General features: G+C 46.9%; 2 protein-coding genes across 2 annotated transcripts in view; one reads left to right on the top strand and one right to left on the bottom strand.

The window, feature by feature from the left end:
- Positions 1 to 27,766, top strand: part of cenpp (centromere protein P) — a 164,746-nt gene that overhangs the window by 31,049 nt on the left and 105,931 nt on the right. The window lies entirely within an intron of this gene.
- Positions 1,045 to 27,766, bottom strand: part of ogna (osteoglycin, paralog a) — a 36,257-nt gene continuing 9,535 nt past the window's right edge. The window contains exons 3-9 of the mRNA XM_061728780.1: positions 17,087 to 17,242; positions 12,263 to 12,445; positions 8,313 to 8,376; positions 6,407 to 6,571; positions 4,845 to 5,047; positions 3,487 to 3,579; positions 1,045 to 3,393 (exon numbers count right to left, since the gene is read on the bottom strand). Of these exons, the coding sequence (XP_061584764.1) occupies positions 3,223 to 3,393; positions 3,487 to 3,579; positions 4,845 to 5,047; positions 6,407 to 6,571; positions 8,313 to 8,376; positions 12,263 to 12,445; positions 17,087 to 17,242 (1,035 nt within the window). The 3' untranslated portion in view covers positions 1,045 to 3,222. The remainder of the gene's footprint in view (positions 3,394 to 3,486; positions 3,580 to 4,844; positions 5,048 to 6,406; positions 6,572 to 8,312; positions 8,377 to 12,262; positions 12,446 to 17,086; positions 17,243 to 27,766) is intronic.

The raw sequence follows: 27,766 nt of genomic DNA on the forward strand, positions 1-27,766 counted from the left end.
TAAGCCGGCGGTGAGCAGACCTACGCAGAGCGTGTCTGATTTGGTGTGCTGACCAAGAATGGTTGAAATCATGAATCTTTATACAGTAAGTTCAAAGCACAAAAGGCAAGAATCAACAAGCCAAAGGTGAAAGACAAAAAGCAGTTAAAGGGTATTTACAGTCAGATGTGATCTGTGGCCAAATGTCGTCCTCGGGCATTCGGCATGAATATCATTCAGTTGTAAATTACCCCATAGGGTGTTCTCGTTATTCAAGTCTGTGGCCAAATGAGTTGGTATTAACATATCAGTCATCAGGAACTTCGTCATATGGCATTCCCGTGGATCAAGTCTGTTCAAAGGTGTCGGCCTGCAGGGGGTAGGAAGCTGGAGTTTCACGCCAGCCACGGTGTCACAATGCTTGGTCACATCCATACAGATAGTTTTGATGGGCAAGAAGATTTCCAGTGTAAAAGAATTTGTCTCCCAGCTATCAACGTTGAAAAGGCTGTTATATCTTTGAACCTAGACATCCTGATACTATCCAGTGGGTTTCCAGTCGGTTTCCGAAAACTGAGGTAAACATATTAGGCTGACATTCTATTCCTGTTATGTGTTACAACAGATATTGTTTTACATCCCACATTTTAGAGACTTTTTCAGACGTCACGTTCCTCCTTGGTGCTAAAGTTTGCCATCCGTTCACGTCCTCCTGAAGGCTCGATGGTCGTTTGCTTCTCGCGTAACGAGTACCCCACCTGTGATGTCATCCGTGCGTCTGGAAGCTGCTGGGACACGCCCACCTCATGTCAATCACAGCCTTTTTAGCTTATGCTGACCTCCGATGCTAATTGATAATATACATTAATTTTGGTCAAATCTGTCCAAACATCGTCATTTCAGACCTCAATGTAGTTCATAAAAGGTCTGACATCTATAACATTGTCATTAATCTCTCATTGGAAGTGTTTTTTATTCTTTTTTTATGCATAAAAATGTATTTGTGTGTCAAAGCCGTCTTCTCAAATCTTTCCCAGTTGTTAAAATCAGAGTGACTCCGACACATTTAAATTAAAAACAGTTTAACTTTATTAAAATATCATCAAATGAAGCCACGTTACATACACATCCTCCTATACACATGGTTGTATTCACATCAGTAATAACCTCTAGGGTGAACTTTTATTACTGGAAGAGAAGAGAAGACTCGAGAGCGAGACGTCGCTGAGACAGACGAGTAACTTTCACATTACTATAGTTCATAGATACATGTCCTCCAGTCCACCTTAACTGGAGTCTATAAATTAGAAAAACAGAGCCTTAAAAGTTAACTTCAGAAAGCTTGCAACTGTGGCCACGCCCCCTTTCTGGAGGCTGGAGACGCTAGCGACAGCGATGCTAGCAGATCTGCGTCTGCAAGTCGTCACGTGAGTTTAGTTTAAGAACATAAGTGTGCGTCTCACGTGCATGAAATCACCATCGGGACTAAAATCATTAAAAGCTTTTAAAAGGACGGGCGCTAAGACTTCCTGTCCGAGAGAGCAGAGGCTGCAGGGAGGCCCGCAACAAGTTTTACTGTACAACATGCAAAAGGATGTCAGCGGAGACACAAACGACACGGAAATGTCTAACTGAGGAAGAAACAGGATTGGATTTACTCAAAAGAAAAGTATAAATGTGTCTCCGTCGACTGAAACCTTCGTTTCCTTCGACTCTCAATGAGAAACTTGTGATTTCACTTTCCAAGATTGGAAAAAAAAGATCCATCTTTCCTGGTATCCTGTTATAGGTCGTCTAGTATAAAACTGCAGGTACAGATTTTACAATATTTGGCTAACATATTGGTGTCTCAGATTTAGAGATGTGATTTATATCAGTCTGTGTAACAAGACTGTTTTGTTAAGAATCGGTTGGTTGTTACGGTTTTAAGCGGAAGGTGTGTTTCCTTCGCTCCGGGTAGGAGAAGGTCAAAGGTCAGGTCAAAATGAAACGGTCCATCGGACTCCGCCGGTGTCAGCTCAGTCGTCGGGGGCGTTTGAGTGTGGACTCTCTTCTGTCGTTGCTCTTGGAGATGTTCCATCCTCCGTCCAGTAGAGGTCGTCCTCCTCTGGACGGAGGGTCAAAGGTCCTCAAGAGCAAAAGAGGAGAGAGTCCATTCACCTGGTTGTGTTCACTGCTTCCTTAAAGGGATGACGCTAGGGGTCCAACGTTACGATGCTCCGGACTGTCAAAGGTCCGAATGCTGTGAATAAAAGCTGTAACCTGTCTGGTAGTCATCGTTGTTTACTGATTTAAAGAGGTTGGGATGAGAAAAACGCCTCCTTTCATCAAAAGAGACCTCTTGTTGACATGTAGAAGATCTAAAAATAGATCCGGGAGGCTGAATTGGAGGTTGAGGGTTTACGGAAGCTTCATCTAAGGACCAACGCTGTTGAGATTAGTTATCTTTTAAAATAGGTTTAATTTAGAGATTTCAGGTCAAACGTCAGATCTGCTGTAGTAGATCTGAAGTTGTGGTACGAAATCAGCCTGGCGCCCGCTTGAACTATCGCCGTGGCAACGGGACTGGCAGTTTTCTTCTTTGCCAAAAAGCAAACTGGAATGAGGAGCTACGATGTTTGCTGCATGTGTGTCGGCTGTTTGCATCCTCTACGAAGGGAATAACGTCATCTGCATACAGCATGAACAATCAGCACCAACTCAAAAAACACCTCCCACCCATCAGTTTTTTGAGCCCATGCTGAAGTTCCTGATATTCCCCATTGGGGGGGGGGGCTGGTCCTGGTGATGGAGACGGATGCTCTAAAACTAACTGGGACCCCCACTCTTGGAAATCAGAGGCATTTGTCCGGTTCATAATCGGGTCGGAGTGACGCCAGCTTCCCGTTTGTAAACGTACACTCACGGTGCCCTCTGGGAGTCGGTCTTTGTGATTTACTGGGGGGGTGGGGGGGGATAATGATAGACACCTTCTTTATCCTGACTAAGCTGGACCAGTGGTGCAGGTGCATCAGTGGTACCTATTTTTAAAGGTTGAGACGAGCCGAGAAACGCCTTCGGTCCAATAAACACTTTCTATTTTGACCTGCGAGTGAAACTTGAGGTTGGATGAAGTGGGAGTGATGACACCTTTACCCCCCGCCAGGGGACTAGCTCCTCAAAGTCATGGTGGTTGGAAAAGGTCCCCATGAGCCAGGAAGGTGCTGCGGTGGGTCCGGCGGGTCCGGCGGGTCCGGCGCCGCCTCAGCGGTACTGTCCCACGGGCAGCACTCTCATACAGGTGAAGCTGTCGGGGTTCTTGGACAGCACCACCGGGTTGCCGTCCATGCGGACCTCGCTGAGACTGGGCCGTAGGTAGTAGCTGTCGTTGGACCTGCAGAAGGTGTCCACGTTGACCTCGGTGATGTTGTTGTTCTAAAAGAACAGAGATTAAAACCCAACCTTCAGGGGAAAACAACAACAACAACTACTACACTAAAACGTTAGTGTCGATAGGGTCGTACGAACCTGTAGGTGCAGGATCCGGACGCTCTCCGGGATGTGGGGAACTGCCTCCAGCTGGTTGTCAGCCAGGTACAGGTTCGCCAGCACGGTCAGTTTCTGTCGGCGGGAAGAAAACGGCAACAGATAAACGTTTAATTGTCTTCTGTCCTGTGCTTAATTAAAGGAAAACCTGCTAGTCCAGCTGTTTAGCTATAATATGTATAGGAATCGTTCAGTTTGTGATACAAGCATGAAATAAAATGGACGCTAGCAATTGGTCGGTCAGGAACCAATCAGAAGGCTGACAAAGTGTCAATTGATGATGAATTACCGATTCATTCATCTAATTACTAATCCCTAGCCACCCCTGGGGTCATCAGGTTTTTACTGCAAAACCGCTTTGGGTCTCTGATTGGTTGGATGTCTAATCTGATGACATTCGGAGGCGGTTGGTCCCGTCCCCTAGCAGTCAAGTCCAGAGGAACCAGCCGGTGTCTGATTTGGGGCCAGTCCCAATCCCCCCTAGTCCTACTTTTCAGCCCTACCCCTAAATTTTGCATGTTCCCGTGAGGGTAGTGGTGTCCCAATTCCTCTTTGCATGTAGGGCTAGTGGACATAACGAGGGCTAGTGGACATAACGAGGGCTAGTGGACATAACGAGGGCTAGTGGACATAACGAGGGCTAGTGGACATAACGAGGACTAGTGGACATAACGAGGGCTAGTGTGTATGAATCTAGACCTTCTCAGCGAGGGATTTCAGATGCTGACTCACCTATATCTTGAGTTAGTTTCTGCATAAAAATGCGTTTTGATTACATTTCTAGCGAGAAATATGTATTTTACTTTCATAATATTCACTCAGTGAATGTACATAATCACTCGCTTGCCCGTTGCGAAATTTCTTCAGATCTCGCCAGAATAAAGGCTGATTTATGGTTCCGCGGGGTAACGCAGAACCATAAATTGCCGGCGGCTCTTCTCATCCCCGAAAACATCAGAGCAAATTTCTTAACAGGCGTCATTTGGATAAACTGAGCCCAGGTTGGGGATCTTAACGGTTACTTTTACGCCTGAAAAAATATTAAAACTTAATAAAGTGGCATATTAACAGCGCTACAGCAGAAATTAAAACAGCTTTTAGCTCTGGGCTTCCTGATATGGTGTGACGTATGTGCAAACGTAACTACGCAGTCGCTTACGTACCCGAACGTAAACCACGCAGTGACGTAGCAAGTGGTGTCCCAATCCCTAGGGAACATTACAAGGGCCCTACACCTGTGGCTTCATTTTTAGGGCTAGTGGTAGAGAGTAGGGTGAACATTGGGATTGGTCCTTGGACCGCCCCCCCTCCCCCTCTGGCCGTGACGAGCGGCGTTGTACCTTGAAGACGTTAGCCTTGACCCCCCGGGTCTTGAGGAGGTTGTAGTTTGCGTTGAAGGACGTGAGTTTGCCGGGCAGCACGGGGAGTTTGACGAGCCGGTTCTCGGCCAGAGACAGCTCCTCCAGCAGCGTCAGCTTGGAGAACGCACCGTCCTCGATCTCCGAGATCAGGTTCCCCGTCAGGTCGATCCTCTTCAGGGTCACTGCAGAAGGACGATGGCGAGAGGAACAAAAAACGGTTGAATAATCACTCCATAATCAATATGTACTCAATGGACCACGCCCACTTACTCGCACTGAGCAAAAATGGCAAAAAATATTTGGCAGTTTTGTAAAACGATAACTCCGATTTCTTGCTTAATCTATGAGAACAGTCGATCGCACAACAGCTTTTTCCCATTTTAGATGTTTTCCAGTTGATCAAACTGAAAGTTTACGCTGCCACTCAGTCTTTCTGACACTCAGTCTTTCTGACACTCAGTGGGCGTAACCCGCCGTGAAGTCGCATCTGTGACGTCATGCACATTCCCTCCATATTTTCCGGACTATAAGTCGCGGTTTTTTTTTAAAAGTTTGGCAGGGGGTGCAACTTGTGTGTGAAATTATTACCACATTATTACCATTGTTTATCATTTAACATGTTATTTTCACATTAAACCACCAGAGGGCACTCTAAGAAGCGCCGCATCTTCCACCTCCGGAGTTAGCGGAGTTGTTTAAAAGTGACACCGAGAGTGAAGTAAACTTCTTAGCATGTTATTGATGCTATAGTTATCTTAATAAACTCTTAATATGTTATGTTAACATACCAGACTCGTTCTCAGTTGAGTCATGTAACGTTAGCATACCGTACAATTATTCATCTTGTTGTCGCCTCTGTTCTATTTTTATTTTAAATTGCCTTTCAAGGTGACATGTCTGTTCTAGGTGTTGGATTTTATAAAATAAGTTTCCCCCAAAAATGCGACTTATACTCCAGTGCGACTTACACAGTTTTTCCTTCTTTATTATGCATTTTATGGCTGGTGCGACTTAAGGCTGAATTATGGTTCTGCGTTAAATCAACGCCGTGCCTACGCCGTCGTGAACCCTTCTGACTTCTCCGTCACTCCATTTCGCCGCGGTGCAGTACCCCCCGTGACCGCTAGGGGGTCGCGATCTTTTCCTGAATGGTTTATCCGACTTTTCCGGTCACAGTGAATGAAAGAGATAAAAAATAAAACCAAAACAAAAAAAAATCACGCATGCCTCGACGCGTAGTTACAATTTTTGGGAGGTGCACGTCAGTGACGGCGTCAGTGACGGCGTCAGTGGCGCTGTGCCTACGCCGTAGGATACGCGTCGATGCGTACCCTACGGCGTAGGCACGGCATAGGCACGGCATAGGCACGGCATAGGCACGGCGTCGTTTTGATGCAGAACCATAACTCAGCCTTTATAGTACAGAAAATAAGTTAGTAAAGAGGGTTAAGTGAGGGTTTGATACGACCGGTTGGGCGAGAGGGGGGGTTTGAAACCACTTCCTGTCCCGGACCGGCCCACCGGCGGGTTTCCAGACTCACGGATGTCGGCGAAGTCTCTGGTGCTGATCTTCTTGATCTTGTTGAAGCGGGCGTACAGGTACGCGGTCTCCTTGGGCAGCGTGGGAACGCTGGTCATGTCGGGGCTGACCTCCTCGCAGTAGACGGAGCCGGTCAGGCAGACGCACAGAAGGCAGGTGGGGAGATCTGCAGCACAACGCCATGCAGTTAGCGGGAAAGTTGCTTTCCTCAACGAAAATGATGACTTAATATCGTCGTCAAGGAACCTTTATCACCTGAGGAAAACGAGACGAGACGCAACGAGAATGCTGGTCATGTGACCATATTATAATTAAATATATAATGCAATATCGTAGAGGGATAACCCCCCCCTCCCCCACTATAGATACTCTTCAGGTGAAGCTTTGATGGGATTATTACACACACACACACACACACACACACACACACACACACACACACACACACACACACACACAGCCACATAGACATATACACACACTCACACACACACACACACACACACACACACACACATAGACATATACACACACACACACACACATAGACATATACACACACACACACACACACACACACACACACACACACACACACACACACACATAGACATATACACACACACACACACACACACACACACACACACACACACACACACACATAGCCACATAGACATATACACACACTCACGCACACATATATATATATATATATATATATATATATATATATATATATATATATATATTCATACATACACACACACACACACACATAGCCACACAAACATGTACATACACACGCACGTAAACACACACACATACACACACACATAATCATATACGTACACGCACACACACACACATATACATACACACTGGCTTGTTCATCTGCATGCTTGCTCTGTAGTTTTTGGGGTTAGTTAGCGGTAGCTTAGCTCAGACTGTGATCAGATCTCAAGATTTGGGTCGATCGCTGCTTTCCAGATTTCCAGTGCTCGACGTGAGGCCTCCGTGTGTTCCTGCTTCCTGGATTGGCAGTGGATGTCCATCCATCCATCCATCCATCCATCCATCCATCCATCCATCCATCCATCCATCCATCCATCCATCCATCCATCCATCCATCCATCCATCCATCCATCCATCCATCCATCCATCCATCCATCCATCCATCCATCCATCCATCCATCCATCCATCCATCCATCCATCCATCCATCCATCCATCCATCCATCCATCCATCCATCCATCCATCCATCCATCCATCCATCCATCCATCCATCCATCCATCCATCCATCCATCCATCCATCCATCCATCCATCCATCCATCCATCCATCCATCCATCCATCCATCCATCCATCCATCCATCCATCCATCCATCCATCCATCCATCCATCCATCCATCCATCCATCCATCCATCCATCCATCCATCCATCCATCCATCCATCCATCCATCCGAGACTAAAATGTCATCACTTTTCGTCGACTAAAACTAGACTAAAATGGACAATTCTGACTAAAATAAGACTAAAATTCTCAGAGTTTTAGTCGACTGGAACTCGACACGACTAAAAGGAGAATGAACGTGACTGAAACTAATAAAAACTAAAATGATAGCTGGACCCAAAGACTAGACTAAACTAGAACTGAACCCGGCTGACAGAAACAACACTGGTTAGTCGTCTCTGTTCTGACCGTGGTGACGGTCCGGGTTCTAACGGTCCGGGTTCTAACGGTCCGGGTTCTAACGGTCCGGGTTCTAGCGGTCCGGGTTCTAACGGTCCGGATTCTAACGGTCCGGGTTCTAGCGGTCCGGGTTCTAACGGTCCGGTTTCTAACGGTACAGAACCGGGTGGGGATGTGGCTGACGTGTCGGCGGGTGGTTGGTGTTTCTCTTACCGGAGGCGTCGTCTCCCCCGGCCATGGCACCGTCGTCAGGCTCGTCAGCGGGAGGCAGCGCCCTCTGCAGGAGAAAACAGGAAAACAGGCCCTGGTCACGTACGGGACGCCTGATTGGCTGGAGCTAAACGTCCGTCAGGGTCAGAGTAAAGGGGGTCATGTGACGCGTTGGATGGAGTTTAATGGTTAAATATTGAAGTGAAGAGGTTTGGTGGTAAACTATTCATTTATACTATATTAGTATAACCAAGTATTTATTATATTGTACTTACTGTTTTTATAGTACATTTATTCAGTTTCTATTTTACTGTATATTTTTCATACTTATAATTTATCTTTATCGTTTATTTAGTCTGAGTTCATGTTGTCCACTTTGACCGAATTTATAATATATATAAATAGATGCTTCTGTTTTTATTTTCATTAAAGTCAGCCGTAAAATGTCCACCGTTTATTGTCATAAGAATTTCAGTGATTATACCGTTATTATATTTCCTGTAAGAAATTAACTGATTTTAAGGACGGATATGGATGATTACTTTTAACTTCTCCTGGTTCGATGGGACTTTTGATGTATTTAGACAAAATAAACGACAGTTAACAGTTAACTGTTGTTAAATGTTGTTATAAGTTGTTAAATGTTGTTAGATGTTGATAAATGTTAAATGTTGTTAGATGTTGTTAATTGTTGTTAGATGATAGATGATATTAGATGTTAGAATTTGTCGCTGACATAAATGAGCAAGTCGGCGTCTGACGTGAAACACCCAAAGCGACTCAGACGCCGTATTTACGGGTTTAACGCTTTCTACTGAAATGACTCCACTTGAAGAGTCTAGACTTATTTTTGGTTCGCAGATTTCTTCAGAACCGCCAATAAAAGTTAAGATGGAAAAATTAAAAAATAAAGTTCGTTGTCCCCCAGAGCTGCCAGAGCGGTTTGGCTCCTCCCACTGGCGGTGTTGTGGATTTGCAACAGTTTTATCTATTCTGGTGCCGGTTGTTAGAGCTCCCTCGTTAATCTGTTCCTGGGTCTTAGTTCCCGATTGTGATGACTGCCGTGTTCCTGGGGGTAAAAATGGGTTCTCCCATGCCACATGCGCTTAATTAAACCATGTGACGGTTCCAGCGGCGGTCCCGGGTGGAGGGATGAGAGGAGGGACGGGTGGAGGGATGAGAGGAGGGACGGGTGGAGGGATGAGAGGAGGGACGGATGGAGGGATGAGAGGAGGGACGGGTGGAGGGACGGGTGGAGGGATGAGAGGAGGGATGAGAGGACGGACGGGTGGAGGGATGAGAGGAGGGACGGATGGAGGGATGAGAGGAGGGATGAGAGGAGGGACGGGTGGAGGGATGGGTGGAAGGATGAGAGGAGGGACGGATGGAGGGATGAGAGGAGGGATGAGAGGAAGTATTGGCCGGCGTGCAGCTCCCTCCAGTGCAGCTCGTTAAGAGGAAGCTGGTGATAATCTGGCTGGTATGGAGTTTATGTGAATTCTTGGAGGGATTACATCACTGTTGTTGGATCCAGACCTCATGTTCTCTAACAAAGAGAGTAGTCTGACTCCTTCTTCTGCTGCTGCTGCTGCTGGACTCTGGAGGGGTTTAGGGTCGGACCCCAGACCCCCATCGTGTCACAGTGCGTTAAAAAGAGGCGTCCAGAGCTGGTCTTGCTCTTTACTGTCCATCCATGTTACTTCCTGTTGTGAAGCTCCGGCGGCGTCTTGGCGGGTCTGACCCCAACGGCCTCAGGTCTGCAGGGCGTCCTGGATCTCTGGTCTACCGCCATCGTCCTGCATCTCTGGTCCACCGCCATCGTCCTGCATCTCTGGTCCTGCATCTCTGGTCCAGCATCTCTGGTCCTGCATCTCTGGTCCTGCATCTCTGGTCCTGCATCTCTGGTCCACCGCCATCGTCCTGCATCTCTGGTCCTGCATCTCTGGTCCTGCATCTCTGGTCCTGCATCTCTGGTCCACCGCCATCGTCCTGCATCTCTGGTCCTGCATCTCTGGTCCTGCATCTCTGGTCCTGCATCTCTGGTCCACCGCCGTCGTCCTGCATCTCTGGTCCTACATCTCTGGTCCTGCATCTCTGGTCCTGCATCTCTGGTCCAGCGCCGTCGTCCTGCATCTCTGGTCCAGCATCTCTGGTCCACCGCCATCGTCCAGCATCTCTGGTCCACCGCCATCGTCCTGCATCTCTGGTCCACCGCTATCGACCTGCATCTCTGGTCCACCGCTATCGACCTGCATCTCTGGTCCTGCATCTCTGGTCCACTGCATCTCTGGTCCTGCATCTCTGGTCCACTGCATCTCTGGTCCTGCATCTCTGGTCCTGCATCTCTGGTCCTGCATCTCTGGTCCAGCGCCGTCGTCCTCCATCCAGGCCGTCGTCTCCCGATACCCCCCCCCCCCCCCCTCCCCCCCCCATCACAAAACCACCAACGGGCAGAAACAAGTCCCTCAACCCTTTAATGGGATTAAAGGTGTGGAGTTTAGCACCGGCGGTCTTAAGGGTTAGAGCTGGGACCCGACGAATCAAGCTCATTAAAACCAGAGTTTTTACTGGCCAGCGAGCCAGTAAGTTAGTTAGTTAGCCATGCTGTCAGTCAGATAGTTAGTTGGGTAGTTAGTAAGTTAGTTAGTAAGTTGGTCGGCCGGTAAGTCGGTTGGTTTGTTAGGTCCTTCAACCCCTTTAATGAGATTAAAGGTGTGGAGTTTAGCACCGCCGGTCTTCAGAGAGCCGGGACCCGACGGGTCATGAACGAAGCTCATTAAAACCAGAGTTAAACTCTGCAGCCGCGACGCTTCACACTCTTCCCTCCGCTGTTGTTTCTGGCTGTGAGTGAAAACCGTCTGGTTAAAGGTTAGTGTGGTTAGTTCACAGCTGATGTTGGCTGGAGTAGAGGTACATGGGAGTGTGTGTGTGTGTGTGTGTGTGTGTGTGTGTGTGTGTGTGTGTGTGTGTGTGTGTGTGTGTGTGTGTGTGTGTGTGTGTGTGTGTGTGTGTGTGTGTGTGTGTGTGTGTGTGTGTGTGTGTGTGTGTGTGTGTGTGTGTGTGTGTGTCAGACGAAGCTAATTAACTTAAGAACTGTGATTACGGTGATTAATGTTGAGAAGGTTCACTGACGTGTAAACAAACACTAATCAAACCCAGTCTGCAGGATTTAGTCCCTTTTTCCTTTTTAAATCATTAAAAAAAAATTTTCTCAACGGAAAAACATCTGTGTTCATTTGAACTAAAATTACATAAAAACATTTTTTTTAAAATTTTTCGTCATATAATGCATAAAAAAAAAATCCATCCCATAATCTCCAGCGAGAGCTTTTCCCCTAAAATGGTGCTACACCTGACCGGTGTGGTGGAGGACCATGCAGACAGACAGTTAGTTGGGTAGTTAGTTAGTTAGTTAATTAGTTAGTTAGTTAGTAAGTCGGTCGGCCAGTAAGTCGGTTGGTTTGTTAGTCAGTAATGCAGTTAGACAGTGTGGCAGGGTGGAGGAGCTGCAGCCACTCAGGTGATGGGTCACAGGTGTGGCCCGTCAGCCTCTCCACCCTGCCAGCCTTGATAAGGCCTTGATAAAGCTGGCAGGGTGGAAAAGTTGACGGGCCACACCTGTGACCCATCACCTGAGTGGCTGCAGCTCCTCCACCCTGCCACAGACAGAAAGTTAGGTAGGTAGGTAGGTAGGTAGGTAGGTAGGTAGGTAGGTAGGTAGTCAGACAGACAGACAGACAGACAGACAGTTAGGCAATTAGTTAGTCTCAATGGAAAAACATCTGTGTTCAATTTCACTAAAACGACTTAAAAAAAAAAGATTTTTTAAAATGTTTTCGTCATATAATGCATAAAAAAGAATCCATTCCATAATCTCCAGCGAGATGGCTTTTCCTCTAAAATGGTGCTACACCTGACCGGTGTGGTGGAGGTGGGTGCGGTGCGGCTCTCACCCGCGCCCTCCGGGCCCCGGAGATGCTGGCGTGTCCGGCGGCGGCGGCCGTCTGCAGCCACAGCAGCAGCAGGCAGCAGATAAACCTCATGGTGGTGGCGTCCGGAGCAGCCTGGGTTCGGGGGTGCTGGAGTCCTCCGCTCACACGAGCCGAGTGGCTGCATTTAAAGGCTGGAGCCAGGAGCTTCCAGCAGACTTTTAAAGCTCAGTTTATAGCGCTGAGCGCTTAACCCCTTCCTGGCCACCCACCACCCGTCTGCAGCAGGAGGGAGAGGGAGGGAGAGGGAGGGAGGGAGAGAAAAACAGTCCAGGCGGGAATACATGTCCATTTTTCTCCTAAATGAGCGAGAAGACGTGCGAACGCCAGAAAGCTGCAGAGAAAGCAGAAAGTGGAAAGTTGACAGCAGAAGTGTGAGAGTGTTTTATCTGGAGGAATGTCTGCGGTCGTTGGGATGACTGATGACCAAACTATCTTCATTAGACCAGCGGCTCTTTCTTTCTCTGTGTTCCCCAGACAACATGTCATGCAGTCAGACAGACAGACAGTTGGTTATTTAGTTAGTTAGTTAGTTAGTTAGTTAGTTAGTTAGTTAGTCAGTAAATTAGTTAGTTAGTTAGTTAGTTAGTTAGTCAGTAAATTAGTTAGTTAGTTAGTTAGTCAGTAAATTAGTTAGTTAGTTAGTTAGTCAGTAAATTAGTTAGTTAGTTAGTCAGTAAATTAGTTATTTAGTAAGTTGGTCAGTCAGTCAGTCATGCTGTCAGTCAGTAGTCAGTCAGACAGTTAGTTTGGTAGTTAGTTAGTCAGACAGACAGACAGACAGTTAAAGAGTTGTTAGTTAGTTAGTAAGTCGGTCGGCCAGTAAGTCGGTTGGTTGGTTAGTTAGTCATGCAGTCAGTCAGTCAGACAGACAGTTAGTCAGACAGATAGTTAAACAGTTAGTTAGTTAGTCAGTAAGTAGGTCGGTCGGTCGGTCGGTCGGTCGGTCGGTAAGTCAGACTGGCAGTTAGTTAGTTAGGTAGTTAGTCAGAAACACGGTTAGTTAGTCAGTCAGACATACACTTAGGTAGTTAGTTAATCACAGAGCCAGTTAGTTAGTCTGTTTGTCAGTTAGTCCGTCAGTCAGCCAGTCAGTCAGCCAGTTGGTTGGCTGGTTAGTCTGTCAGTCATACACCCAGTTAGTTAGTTGGTTGGTTGGTTGCTTGGTTGGTTAGTTAAATAGTCAGCCAGTCAGTTAGTTGGTCCGCCGGACGGTCGGTTAGTTAGTTATTCAGTCTATCAATCAGGCACTCAGTCACTCAGACAGCTAGTTAGTTAGTTGGTTAGTCAGTCAGCCAGTTGGTTGTTCGTTAGTTTGTTAGTTAGTTATTTAGTTAGTTGGTTAGTTAGTCTGTCAGTCATACACCCAGTTAGTTGGTTGGTTGGTTGGTTGGTTAGTTAAATAGTCAGCCAGTCAGTTAGTTGGTCCGCCGGACGGTCGGTTAGTTAGTTATTCAGTCTATCAATCAGGCACCCAGTCACTCAGACAGCTAGTTAGTTAGTTGGTTAGTCAGTCAGCCAGTTAGTTGTTGGTTAGTTAGTGAGCCAGTTAGTTGCCTAGTTAGTCCGCCAGTCAGACAGTTAATTAGGTAGGTACGTAGGTAGGTAGTTAGTCAGATAGGTAGTTAGGTAGGTAGGTAGGTAGGTAGGTAGGTAGGTAGTTAGGTAGTTAGTTAGTTAGTTAGTCAGGTAGGTAGTTATTTAGGTAGGTACGTAGGTAGGTAGTTAGTCAGGTAGGTAGTTAGGTAGGTAGGTAGGTAGGTAGGTAGGTAGTTAGTTAGTTAGTTAGTCAGGTAGGTAGTTATTTAGGTAGGTACGTAGGTAGGTAGTTAGTCAGGTAGGTAGTTAGGTAGGTAGGTAGGTAGGTAGGTAGGTAGTTAGTTAGTTAGTTAGTCAGGTAGGTAGTTATTTAGGTAGGTACGTAGGTAGGTAGTTAGTCAGGTAGGTAGTTAGGTAGGTAGGTAGTTAGGTAGTTAGTTAGTTAGTTAGTCAGATAGGTAGTTAGTTAGGTAGGTACGTAGGTAGGTAGTTAGTCAGATAGGTAGGTAGTTAGTTAGGTAGGTACGTAGGTAGGTAGTTAGTCAGATAGGTAGTTAGGTAGGTAGTTAGTCAGGTAGGTAGTTAGTTAGGTAGGTACGTAGGTAGGTAGTTAGTCAGATAGGTAGTTAGTTAGCCCTCCGAGCGGCTGGTGTTTCAGCCTCGGCTGCTTTGCTTCCATCTGAATCTAATTATTTTCCGTTCTGGAAGCTTGGTCCGTTGGGACGCTATACGAAGACCGTGAACCTGGACGGGTCCGTTTGAAGCCGTCTCCTCATAATTACTCGTGAAGACTTCTGAAGTCGCTTTTCAAACGTGCAGATTTATTCTTTAAACTTGGTTCTGCAAGTGTTTCCAGCTTGACTTTAAGATGTTTCTGGCGCTGATGTCGACACACGGCTGTACCTGCGCCCACTTAAGAGAGGCTCATGAATACGGGCTGATGTGCAGGAACGAGCCTGGAAAGCCCCGCCCCTTAGTTACTGTTGCTAACGGTGGTGCTAACGTGTCTAGGTGAAAACCTCGTCCTGAGATGTTTTAGACACATGTCGTCCAGGACGTCCTGGAGGGAAACGTAGAAAATACAAAACTAGATCTGGTTGGCGGTAAGGGTTGGACTGGAGGTGAGGGTTTACAGAGTCTTGCTGTTGTCGTGGTTACAGACAACACCATCCAGGACCATCACTGTTTAGTTTAGTCCAGAAACAGGTAACTTCAGGCTAGTCACGTCTCTTCTTCTGTCGTAACAACATAAAATAACGTTCCCATGAAACCTTTACAGGAAGTGTCCTTCATCTTCCATCGATGCTCGTGGCGTCTCTTGTTTTCCGATTACAGCCATACAAGCGTCTCACCTTGTCTAAACTCTCTAAAACCAATGGACGTGTTTGATAAAAGCCTTCTGAACACGTGTCGCTGACATAAGGTGCCATTACGAAACCAGCAGAGGACTCGTGCCCGCCTCACATCCGAGGCAGGACGTCCCTGGAGCCGGAGAGTTTAGTTCCCTTATTGCTTCCTTCCTCCCGTTGAGGTGTCTTGAATGAGAATGTTGTTCGGATCTGCTCGTTCTTCACATCTTTAAACATTTCAATATGAACCTCGGGCTGTGCCCGCCGATATGTGGCGATGGAAGTGTGTCATCAGCGTAGGAGTGGTGTCACCGGGCCGTTATCATTCTGCACAGGTCTCATCTCTGACGATGCTTTCCCAGACTGCACTGCAGCCTCGTCTTTGAGTCTCTCAGAAACTGAAAATCTGCCCCGCTGGCTTGAAATCAGACGAGTTTCTTGGCCGTCGAAAAATATTCCACGTCTTTTCCTTCAGAAAGTCTCGAGCTGGTTTCATTTAGAGGCGTTAATCTCTTCCCTAGAGCTCCGTCTTTAGAGGACCTGCAGGTCTGGATCTGGACCCTAGTGGTCTGTAGAGGACCTGCAGGTCTGGATCTGGACCCTAGTGGTCTGTAGAGGACCTGCAGGTGTGACCGGTCTGCGAGGCCGCCGTCACGTTTATGGACTATTTATTTTATCTTTTTATCTTTAAACTTTTTAAGAATGTCTGTCCATCTGCTGTGCCTGCGCCTGCGCATTTTATATGTTTATATGTTTACATGTTCACCTTGGGAGGTGGGAAACGTCCCTCTTGACATACAGTATTGACAATAAAGCTACTTTGACTTTGACTTTGACTATTTACAGACTACGTTTCCATGCAGTCAAAATCCAGGTTAAGGTCAATATTCCGGTTACTGAAACATTGGGAATAATGTGTTTCCATGCGTGATAAAACAGGGTTATCCCTGTTTACATGGTGATTAATCATTTATCTGGATCAAACCAGCGACGCACGGAGAACGTAATGACGCAATTCCCGTCATTTCCGCTTCTTCTTCCTGTATCCAAATCCAAACCAACAACAATAACAGCAGCACGGAGGATAATCAACAGCCCAGTAGAAGTCGCCTTTTCCAGCGTCTTCCAGCGGAGCTTGATCTGGTCTGGCGTTCCTACAAATGCTGCTTCGCGCAACTTTTCGCTCACCTTTTTGTAAATCTTCTATCCCGGTACTTTCTACCGTCTACAAATGCAGAAATGTTCATATCCTTCATTACATTTATGAAGTGATTAGTCTCCTCCTGGTCTTGGTTTCTCCGTGTTTATAAGAACTTCCTGGACTCAAAAGACCAGGATTCCTTGTTAAAAGAACATGAGCAGAAAACAGATTCCTGTTCCGTTTGATGGGGAAATCCTGTTAGGCGTTTACATGACCCAATATTCAGTTAGAAAAGGAGTAACCCAGGGCTCATATTCGGGTTTTTAAAAAACGGAATATGATTAAATTCCGGTTATTCAAAGAGGTTATATTGACCGTAACCTGGATTTTGACTGCATGTAAACGTAGTCTGTAAATACAAGAGTACTCCATAACCCCCGACCGGGCCAGTCCTGTTGGCGAGCTCGTAAAACCTGTGCTGAAATGTGAAACATCCTAATTCTGGAAGTGATGACGGGGGGAAACAGGTTCTGAAGGGTTACCGAGGTCCGATACGACGATAGGAACCAGATGAACGCCAACCAGGACCTCTGGTTCTGGTTGGCGTTCATCTGTTTCGTATCGTCGGACGATGTTTCTGGGTTTCACGTGTCACGTGTTGTTGTGTTCGCAATAAAACCCTCAAACAATAAAGTGTGAAAGAGCCAGAAGTAAATGTGAAGCAGGAGTGAAACCAGCAGAAGGAGTGTTTTAGAATACGGGCTTGTGTCGGGCCGGCCCGGCAGCTGTTGGAGGTCCGGGGGTTTCAGCCTTGGCTGTCAAGCGATGGAGGCGTTTGGGCTTATCCAGATCCAGATCCTGCCGTTTCTGAGAATCTGTCCGTCGGTGATGGGAGGACGAGGACGGGGGCGGGGCCTCGGGGACACGGACGTTTCACAGAAAAACAGTCAAATAGGAAACATGTGACTATTTCATCCCTAAAGAGGGGGGGGGGGCAGACATAAACATCCAGGGAATATGAGCCTGTACTGTTACAGGTGTGTTAGTAATTATGAGCACCTTTAAACTTTTACGGCTCCGGGAAGAGAGCCAGGATCTGGAGAATGTTTTTACACTCTGCTAATTTTCTATACCAGCGTTTTGGCTGGAGCTTCACGAGGACGTTCCTCATCCGCCGGCCGCAACAATGGAAAGGAAGATGCCGATGCAGCGGCAAGTGCTTTTACTCAGAAATAAACAAGACGTTTACAGGGTTCCTACGGGTGCTTGAAATCCTTGAAAGTGATTGAAGTTTAGTTTAAGTGCTTGAAATTATAACTCTTGTGTGCGCTTGTTTTATCTCTCTGAGAAGGAGAGACGAAACGAAAGAGTGAGAAAAGCCTGTATATTGGGGCCAATCCCAATCCCCCCCCTACTTTCTACCACAAGCCCTAAAAATAGGTAGGGCCCTTGTAATGTTCCCTAGGGATTGGGACACCACTTGCTACGTCACTGCGTGGTTTACGTTCGGGTACGTAAGCGACTGCGTAGTTACGTTTGCACAAACGTCACACCATATCAGGAAGCCCAGAGCTAAAAGCTGTTTTAATTTCCGCTGTAGCGCTGTTAATATGACACTTTATTAAGTTTTAATATTTTTTCAGGCGTAAAAGTAACCGTTAAGAACCCCAACCTGGGCTCAGTTTATCCAAATAACGCCTGTTAAGAAATTTGATCCGATGTTTTCGTGGGATGAGAAGAGCTGCCGGCAATTTATGGTTCTGCGTTAAATCGCAGCGTAACCTACGGCGTACGACCTACGCCGCGCGTAACCTACGGCGTAGGCTCTGCGTTGGTGCAACGCAGAACCATAAATCAGCCTTTATTCTGACGAGATCTGAAAAGACTTCGCAACAACGGGCAAGCGAGTGATTATGTACATTCACTGAGTGAATATTATGAAAGTAAAATATATATTTCTCGCTAGAAATGTAATCAAAACGCATGCATGCAAAAACTAACTCAAAATATTGATTTTATTCACTAAAAAATAAGAAATGTCGGCCATGTTTTTTTGTTCGATTCAGTCTGCAAATGATGACGTAAAGCATTCTGGGAAATTTTCTCTGGCCCTTGGTCAGTGAGTCAGAACCTGAAATCCCTCGCTGTGAAGAGCTAGATTCATACACACTAGCCCTCGTTATGTCCACTAGCCCTCGTTATGTCCACTAGCCCTCGTTATGTCCACTAGTCCTACATGCAAAGAGGGGGGATTGGAACTGGACCTTAATGCCCGCGGCTAAAAGGAAATGCGTAACAATGTATACTCGAATATTCGCGATATAGTAATTTTTTTACATCGCACAGCCCTAATTATTCACATATCATTTTAACTAATGCAGTGATTAGAATAAATATTCATTGAAAGTGCATTTAAAACCTCAAACAGTCCCGGTGTTCTGACAATCCTTGCCACCCTTCCGAGAAATGCTATTTTGTGGTTCTTCACACAGTCGATTTTGACTGCCACGTCCATCATTTCTTGCACGATGTAAAATTGATAATATGGGATGTTGAGTATTTGATCCTTCAAAATACACGACCCATGACATGAATCGCATTACACTTTGTAAACATTATACGACTAAATGGTAAATGGTAAATGGCTTACACTTATATAGTGCTTTCCAGCTGTACTCCTACAGCCCCAAAGCGCTTTACACTGCAAACATTCACCCACACACGCACACATTCACACACCGGTTGTCAGCGGAGCTGCAACGGCGCTGGCCTGACAACCGGGAGCAACCGGGGGATTCAGTGTGTTGCCCAAGGACACTTTGGTGGACACAGGAGGAACTAAGGTTCAAACCACTGGCCTTCAGGTTCATGGGCGAACGCTCTACCAACTGAGCCACCTTCCCCTAATGATCCCCTGATTAAAGAGAAAAAAAAATCAATTCTATCACTTTATTTGATATTCGTTCAGTCAATCGCCTTTATTTAGCCAGGCAGGTCATTAATAACGTTCTTATTTACAATGACGGCCTGGCAAGAGACAAGGACCATTTGAGGGGAAAGGAAGTGGTTTAGGGAGTAAAACACAGTAAAATTGTAGCTCTACAAAGGTAGAAAACCATTTTTCGGCAAGGTAGCATGGATTGGCAGAACACCAGGTCAGAGCCTGGGACAGGATCTGCGGGGCCAGTTTCAGTCCAGTTGAACCTCATCTGAGCGAGTTTTGTATAATAAACATTATTTCGGGTGCTTTTTAGTTTGTAACAAAACACCCAGTTTTCTCGGTCCAGTTGGCTTTACTGGACGTTTTGTAGTTCTTAAACTTTTCCTCTGATGTAAACACGGTGATCATGACTATAAACACGTGGTGGACTTGGAGCTGGGTTTCAGGTGACGGCTGGAAGTGAGCGATAAGTAGCGGCAGACTGTTTTAGCTCCTTACGTCGTCTGGTTTTGGTTTTCTGCCTGATATTTATTTTTCATGTCAGTCAATGATACAAGTTTTCTCTGAACTGCAAACTAATTACAGCCATCGGAGGGTTTTATTCTCTCTTCAAGAAAACATTTAGACGTGAATGTCGCAATGAAAATCTAGATGAGAGACGTCTGTGTGAAATACCTAAAAGCCGAGTGAATGTGGTCTCTAAAGACCCAACTGGTCTGTCTGGAACAACAGCTATCCTCTTTTATTCTTTAAAAAAAAATAAAAATCATGTGATTGTAGAGGGTTTTCTACGCTATTTAAGGAAAATGAAACTAGAAATTTAAAAGGAATCGCCCAACCCCCAGTACCCCGTCCTCATGGCACCAATTATCAGCCGCCATCGGCTCCATCACACGAGCTGGACCCGGTTATGAAATCACTTCCAGCCAGTTTGTAGTTGTTTGTTCTGTAGTTGGAGAGACTATAAGAGGAAAACACCCTGACACCCTAACACACCAACACCCTAACACCCTAATACCCTGACATCCTAACATCCTATCACCCTGACACCTTATCACCCAAACACCCTAACTCCCAAACATCCTAACACCCCAACATCCAAACACCCTATCACCCCAACATCCAAACACCCTATCACCCCAACATCCAAACACCCTATCACCCCAACATCCAAACACCCTATCACCCCAACATCCAAACACCCTATCACCCCAACATCCAAACACCCTATCACCCCAACATCCAAACACCCTATCACCCCAACATCCAAACACCCTATCACCCCAACATCCAAACACCCTATCACCCCAACATCCAAACACCCTATCACCCCAACATCCAAACACCCTATCACCCCAACATCCAAACACCCTATCACCCCAACATCTAAACACCCTATCACCCCAACATCCAAACACCCTATCACCCCAACATCCAAACACCCTATCACCCCAACATCCAAACATCCTAACACCCCAACATCCTAACACCCTATCACCCCATCACTCCAACATCCAAACACCCTATAACCCCAACACCCTATCACCCCAACATCCAAACACCCTATCACCCCAACATCCAAACACCCTATCACCCCAACATCCAAACACCCTATCACCCCAACATCCAAACACCCTATCACCCCAACATCCAAACACCCTATCACCCCAACATCCAAACACCCTATCACTCCAACATCCAAACACCCTATCACTCCAACATCCAAACAACCTATGACCCCAACATCCAAACGCCCTATCACTCCAACAGCCTATCACCCCAACATCCAAACACCCTATCACTCCAACACCCTATCACCCCGACATCCAACACCCTATCACTCCAACAGCCTATCACCCCAACATCCAAACACCCTATCACCCCAACATCCAAACACCCTATCACCCCAACATCCAAACACATTATCACTCCAACATCCAAACACCCTATCACCCCAACATCCAAACATCCTAACACCCCAACATCCTAACACCCTATCACCCCATCACCCCAACATCCAAACACCCTATCACCCCAACACCCTATCACCCCAACATCCAAACACCCTATCACTCCAACAGCCTATCACCCCAACACCCTATCACCCCAACATCCAACACCCTATCATTCCAACACCCTATCACCCCAACATCCAAACACCCTATCACTCCAACACCCTATCACTCCAACATCCAAACACCCTATCACTCCAACACCCTATCACCCCGACATCCAACACCCTATCACTCCAACACCCTATCACCCCAACATCCAAACACCCTATCACTCCAACATCCAAACACCCTATCACTCCAACACCCAAACACCCTATCACCCCAACATCCAAACACCCTATCACCCCAACATCCAAACACCCTATCACCCCAACATCCAAACACCCTATCACTCCAACATCCAAACACCCTATCACCCCAACATCCAAACACCCTATCACTCCAACATCCAAACACCCTATCACTCCAACACCCTATCACTTCAACATCCAAACACCCTATCACTCCAACATCCAAACACCCTATCACCCCAACATCCAAACACCCTATCACTCCAACATCCAAACACCCTATCACTCCAACACCCTATCACTTCAACATCCAAACACCCTATCACTCCAACATCCAAACACCCTATCACTCCAACATCCAAACACCCTATCACTCCAACACCCTATCACCCCAACATCCAAACACCCTATCACCCCAACATCCAAACACCCTATCACCCCAACATCCAAACATCCTAACACCCCAACATCCTAACACCCTATCACCCTATCACCCCAACATCCAAACACCCTATCACCCCAACATCCAAACACCCTATCACCCCAACATCCAAACACCCTATCACCCCAACATCCAAACACCCTATCACCCCAACATCCAAACACCCTATCACCCCAACATCCAAACACCCTATCACCCCAACATCCAAACACCCTATCACCCCAACATCCAAACGCCCTATCACTCCAACAGCCTATCACCCCAACATCCAAACGCCCTATCACTCCAACAGCCTATCACCCCAACATCCAAACACCCTATCACTCCAACACCCTATCACCCCGACATCCAACACCCTATCACTCCAACAGCCTATCACCCCAACATCCAAACACCCTATCACCCCAACATCCAAACACCCTATCACCCCAACATCCAAACACATTATCACTCCAACATCCAAACACCCTATCACCCCAACATCCAAACATCCTAACACCCCAACATCCTAACACCCTATCACCCCAACATCCAAACACCCTATCACCCCAACACCCTATCACCCCAACATCCAAACACCCTATCACTCCAACAGCCTATCACCCCAACACCCTATCACCCCAACATCCAACACCCTATCACTCCAACACCCTATCACCCCAACATCCAAACACCCTATCACTCCAACACCCTATCACCCCAACATCCAAACACCCTATCACCCCAACATCCAAACACCCTATCACCCCAACATCCAAACACCCTATCACCCCAACATCCAAACACCCTATCACCCCAACATCCAAACACCCTATCACCCCAACATCCAAACACCCTATCACCCCAACATCCAAACACCCTATCACTCCAACATCCAAACACCCTATCACCCCAACATCCAAACACCCTATCACCCCAACATCCAAACACCCTATCACCCCAACATCCAAACACCCTATCACTCCAACACCCTATCACCCTATCACCCCAACATCCAAACACCCTATCACTCCAACACCCTATCACCCTATCACCCCAACATCCTATCACTCCAACATCCAAACACCCTAACCCAAGACACTGCCAGTATCCATCCGTCCGTCCGTCTGTCCATCCGTCCATCCATCCATCCATCCATCCATCCATCCATCCATCCAGGAGTTTATCCCAGCTCTCCTTGGGGTAAAGGTAAGGCTTTACCCTGGCCAGGTTTATATCTTTCTGCCATCTGTAACCATGACAACAGTATGATGGAGCTTTTATAAACCTTCACCTCCAATTTAACCTGATTACCAACCAGTCCAAATCCAATCCAAACACCCTATCACTCCAACACCCTATCACCCCAACATCCAAACACCCTATCACCCCAACATCCAAACACCCTATCACCCCAACATCCAAACATCCTAACACCCCAACATCCTAACACCCTATCACCCCATCACTCCAACATCCAAACACCCTATAACCCCAACACCCTATCACCCCAACATCCAAACACCCTATCACCCCAACATCCAAACACCCTATCACCCCAACATCCAAACACCCTATCACCCCAACATCCAAACACCCTATCACCCCAACATCCAAACACCCTATCACTCCAACATCCAAACACCCTATCACTCCAACATCCAAACAACCTATGACCCCAACATCCAAACGCCCTATCACTCCAACAGCCTATCACCCCAACATCCAAACACCCTATCACTCCAACACCCTATCACCCCGACATCCAACACCCTATCACTCCAACAGCCTATCACCCCAACATCCAAACACCCTATCACCCCAACATCCAAACACCCTATCACCCCAACATCCAAACACATTATCACTCCAACATCCAAACACCCTATCACCCCAACATCCAAACATCCTAACACCCCAACATCCTAACACCCTATCACCCCAACATCCAAACACCCTATCACCCCAACACCCTATCACCCCAACATCCAAACACCCTATCACTCCAACAGCCTATCACCCCAACACCCTATCACCCCAACATCCAACACCCTATCACTCCAACACCCTATCACCCCAACATCCAAACACCCTATCACTCCAACACCCTATCACTCCAACATCCAAACACCCTATCACTCCAACACCCTATCACCCCGACATCCAACACCCTATCACTCCAACACCCTATCACCCCAACATCCAAACACCCTATCACTCCAACATCCAAACACCCTATCACTCCAACACCCAAACACCCTATCACCCCAACATCCAAACACCCTATCACCCCAACATCCAAACACCCTATCACCCCAACATCCAAACACCCTATCACTCCAACATCCAAACACCCTATCACTCCAACATCCAAACACCCTATCACTCCAACACCCTATCACTTCAACATCCAAACACCCTATCACTCCAACATCCAAACACCCTATCACCCCAACATCCAAACACCCTATCACTCCAACATCCAAACACCCTATCACCCCAACATCCAAACACCCTATCACTCCAACATCCAAACACCCTATCACTCCAACACCCTACAGGGCTCCAGACTGCGACCAAATGCTCGCATTTTGCGACCAAAATTTGAGTATGTGCGACTGAATTTCATATCCACTCGCACACGTGCGACCAGTAAATGTGCCAGTGTTTTTTTTTTTGTTTTTTTTTTACACGTTAAACGTGGAAGGAGTGCCTCAATGAACCCCCATATTTGCAGGCCAATGAGTGTGAAAGGGAATGAGTTGGGGGATCTATTTATTTATTTATTTATTTTTTTCGTTTAATTTCACCAGCTCAAAGCAGGTATTACGCCCGGACCATATTTGATGCGACACAACTCGCTGCCGCCGCGGCGCGCACATAAAGTTAGAAGAAAGAGGCGGCGGGTATGTTTGGTTTTAGTAACATCATGCTCAGGCAATGAGTCTGCAATGGCCCAGACGGGAGACACATGTAGCTCAGTGCTTAACTTTTATTTTTAATCAACTCTATATTCTTCTGGTTGTTATCCGATATGTCCCCCCTCTAAAGCCTGATTTATGGTTCCGCCTTAAATCGACGCAGAGCTCTGCGTTGTTGTAACGCGGAACCATAAATCAGCCTTCACCCGGTACATACATAGGTTTCTCTAAACATCTGTCCCCGCTACAGTTTTAACTAAAAGAAAATGTGCTCCAATACAGCAGGTCTCATAATTTTATTTTGAACACTGCTTAAAATTTGCTTTTTTTTTTTTTTTTTTTTTTTTTTTTTTTTCTTTTTTTTTTACCTTGTCTGCACACATATTATTGATTGATACCATGACGGTAGAAACCAAAAGTGTATATATGTGCATTATTACTATATGTAATATATACATATATATATACGCACACATATGCGTACACATACATAAATATACACATACAAACCATACAAACCCAGTGTTTTTTTTTTTTTTTTTTTTTTTTTTTTTTTTTTTTTTTGGGGGGGGGAGGGGGTGGGGGGGGGGGTGACGACATCCACTGCCAATCCAGGAAGCAGGAACACACGGAGACACACGTCAAGCACTGGAAATCTGCAACAAAAAACCACAAACAAAGCACGAAACCGGCACGGAGCCAACCAAAACACGAACAGCAATCGACCCAAATCTTGAGATCTGATCGCAGTCTGAGCTAAGCTATCGCTACCGCTACCTAAACCCAAAAACCAGAGTCAGCATGCAGGTGAACAAGCCAGTGTGTATGTCTATGTGTGTGTGTGTGTATGTATATGATCATGCGTGTGTGTGCGTGTGTGTGTGTGTGTGTGTGTGTGTGTGTGTGTGTGTGTGTGTGTGTGCATGTGACTAAATGACTATATGTGTGTGTGTGTGTGTGTGTGTGTGTGTGTGTGTGTGTGTGTGTGTGTGTGTGTGTGTGTGTGTGTGTGTAATAAACCAAACAAAGCTCCACCTGAAGTGTATCTATAGTGGGGGAGGGGGGGGGAGCGACCCCGCCACCCGCGAGACCAGAGGCCGACAAGGAAGAGCCCGGAACCCAGGCCACCGGCAAACCCCACAGAGGGGAGAAGTAGGAGGGAGGCAACCCACCGCCTGCGAGGCCCCCCCCCCGCCCGGCGGCGGCCGAGGGGGCCCGCGGGCGGGGCCCCCACGGCGCGGAAAGAAGCAGCCAGGGATCCCGCGGCGGCGGACCGCGACCCAGGCAATCCCCGGCCACCCGGTCCGGGCCGGACACGCGGCCAGGAGGCCCTCACCCTTCAGGCCAACGACCCCCACCCGGCAGGGGGCCAGCCTGCCCGGAGAGACAGAGCCGCCCCGGCCGCCGACGCGGGCAGGCGCACCCGTCCCCCACGAAAGTGGCCCTCCAAGACCAGAGGGGCGCCCCGCCGTAGAGGCAGCGGGGGGGACCGGAGACGGGCCCGGAGAGAGGGAACCCCCCAACAAGGCGACACCCGCGCAGGCCCGACAACGGAGGGCCCCAGACCCAGGCATCCCATTCATTCATCCATTCACCTATCCGATACCTATACTAATAATAATATAATATACTATACATAATAATAATAATAATAATACTACTAATAATAATAATAATAATAATAATAATAACCATCTTTGTATAATATAATATTGATAAATTATTAAGTTTTTGATGTCCTGCCAATGGAGGCTCAAATCCTCCATGGCAGGACCCTTCCATACCGCATTCTCACCGACACAGACATACAATCACGCACCGTTTCCCCCTCCCCGGGGGGGTCCAGCACCGCCAGAAGGCACCCCAGGCTGCACGGCGGGCCCCGCCAGGCCCGGGTAACCCGACCCACCCGTCCGAGGCCCAGGCCGGTGAGGGAACGCGGGTGATGTGGGACCCCCTCCCGCCCCTTGTGTTGAGTGCATGTGATTAATGCCATAAAAACAGGGAGGAGGGAGGGCCAAGTATCGATTGACACCGACCCCCCCCCCTCCCGAACTACGTGTCCTTGTCAAGTGTATTTATAAAGTGTTGAATGTGCAGTGTCTAGTTTGCTGTTAAAACCGTGAGGCGGGGAGTGCCGGGCCACGCGGGACAGTGCCCCCCACGACCCGGACCCCCCGCCTTTCGCCTATGTGCGTATGAGTCGTGTAGGGGGGACAAGAGGGGGAGCGGAGGCCGAAGCCAGGAGGCAGGACCAGCAAAGCTGGCCCTGATAAGACACCCTGCTTAAAATTTGCTTGACACAAATGAAAGTTAAATTTTAACATGTGGGAAAAACACCTAACCTTTTAAGTGATGTGTGTTATCAGGTGTAATGGCATTTTTAGGTTAGAAATAAGAATATTTCTTGGTAAGATCCTTAGTTATTTGAGTGAAGGCAGTGAATTTGGTCAACTGGTGTAAGTTCAGGGTTTTAGTAAAGACACAAGTAGGGAAATGTTATTGGCCAGTACCCCCAATATTTGTACATTTGTTAAGTACTGTGTTTAACAGTTAAATTCATGGCTGAAAGGTTACTAAGCACTTTGTTACCAAGCACTTTTTTTATCATGTGAATGTATGTTTTTTTATATATAATGACAGCAATGGTGCTGTCAGTTTACTTTATGTTGCGGCATCTTTAAAAATGCACAATAAAATGTAACACTGCATTTGAAACAGCACATTGTGGTAATTCATTAATCTATTATGAAATACGTATTACTAATTCACTGAAATGTAGTAGAAATGTAAACATTTGGTTAGCGTGTCGATAAACGATGTGCGCTCCTAAAATTTCTGATTGTGCCCC

Source organism: Cololabis saira, chromosome 8 (assembly GCF_033807715.1).
Source record: "Cololabis saira isolate AMF1-May2022 chromosome 8, fColSai1.1, whole genome shotgun sequence".
In the NCBI taxonomy this organism is placed as follows: Eukaryota; Metazoa; Chordata; class Actinopteri; order Beloniformes; family Belonidae; genus Cololabis; species Cololabis saira.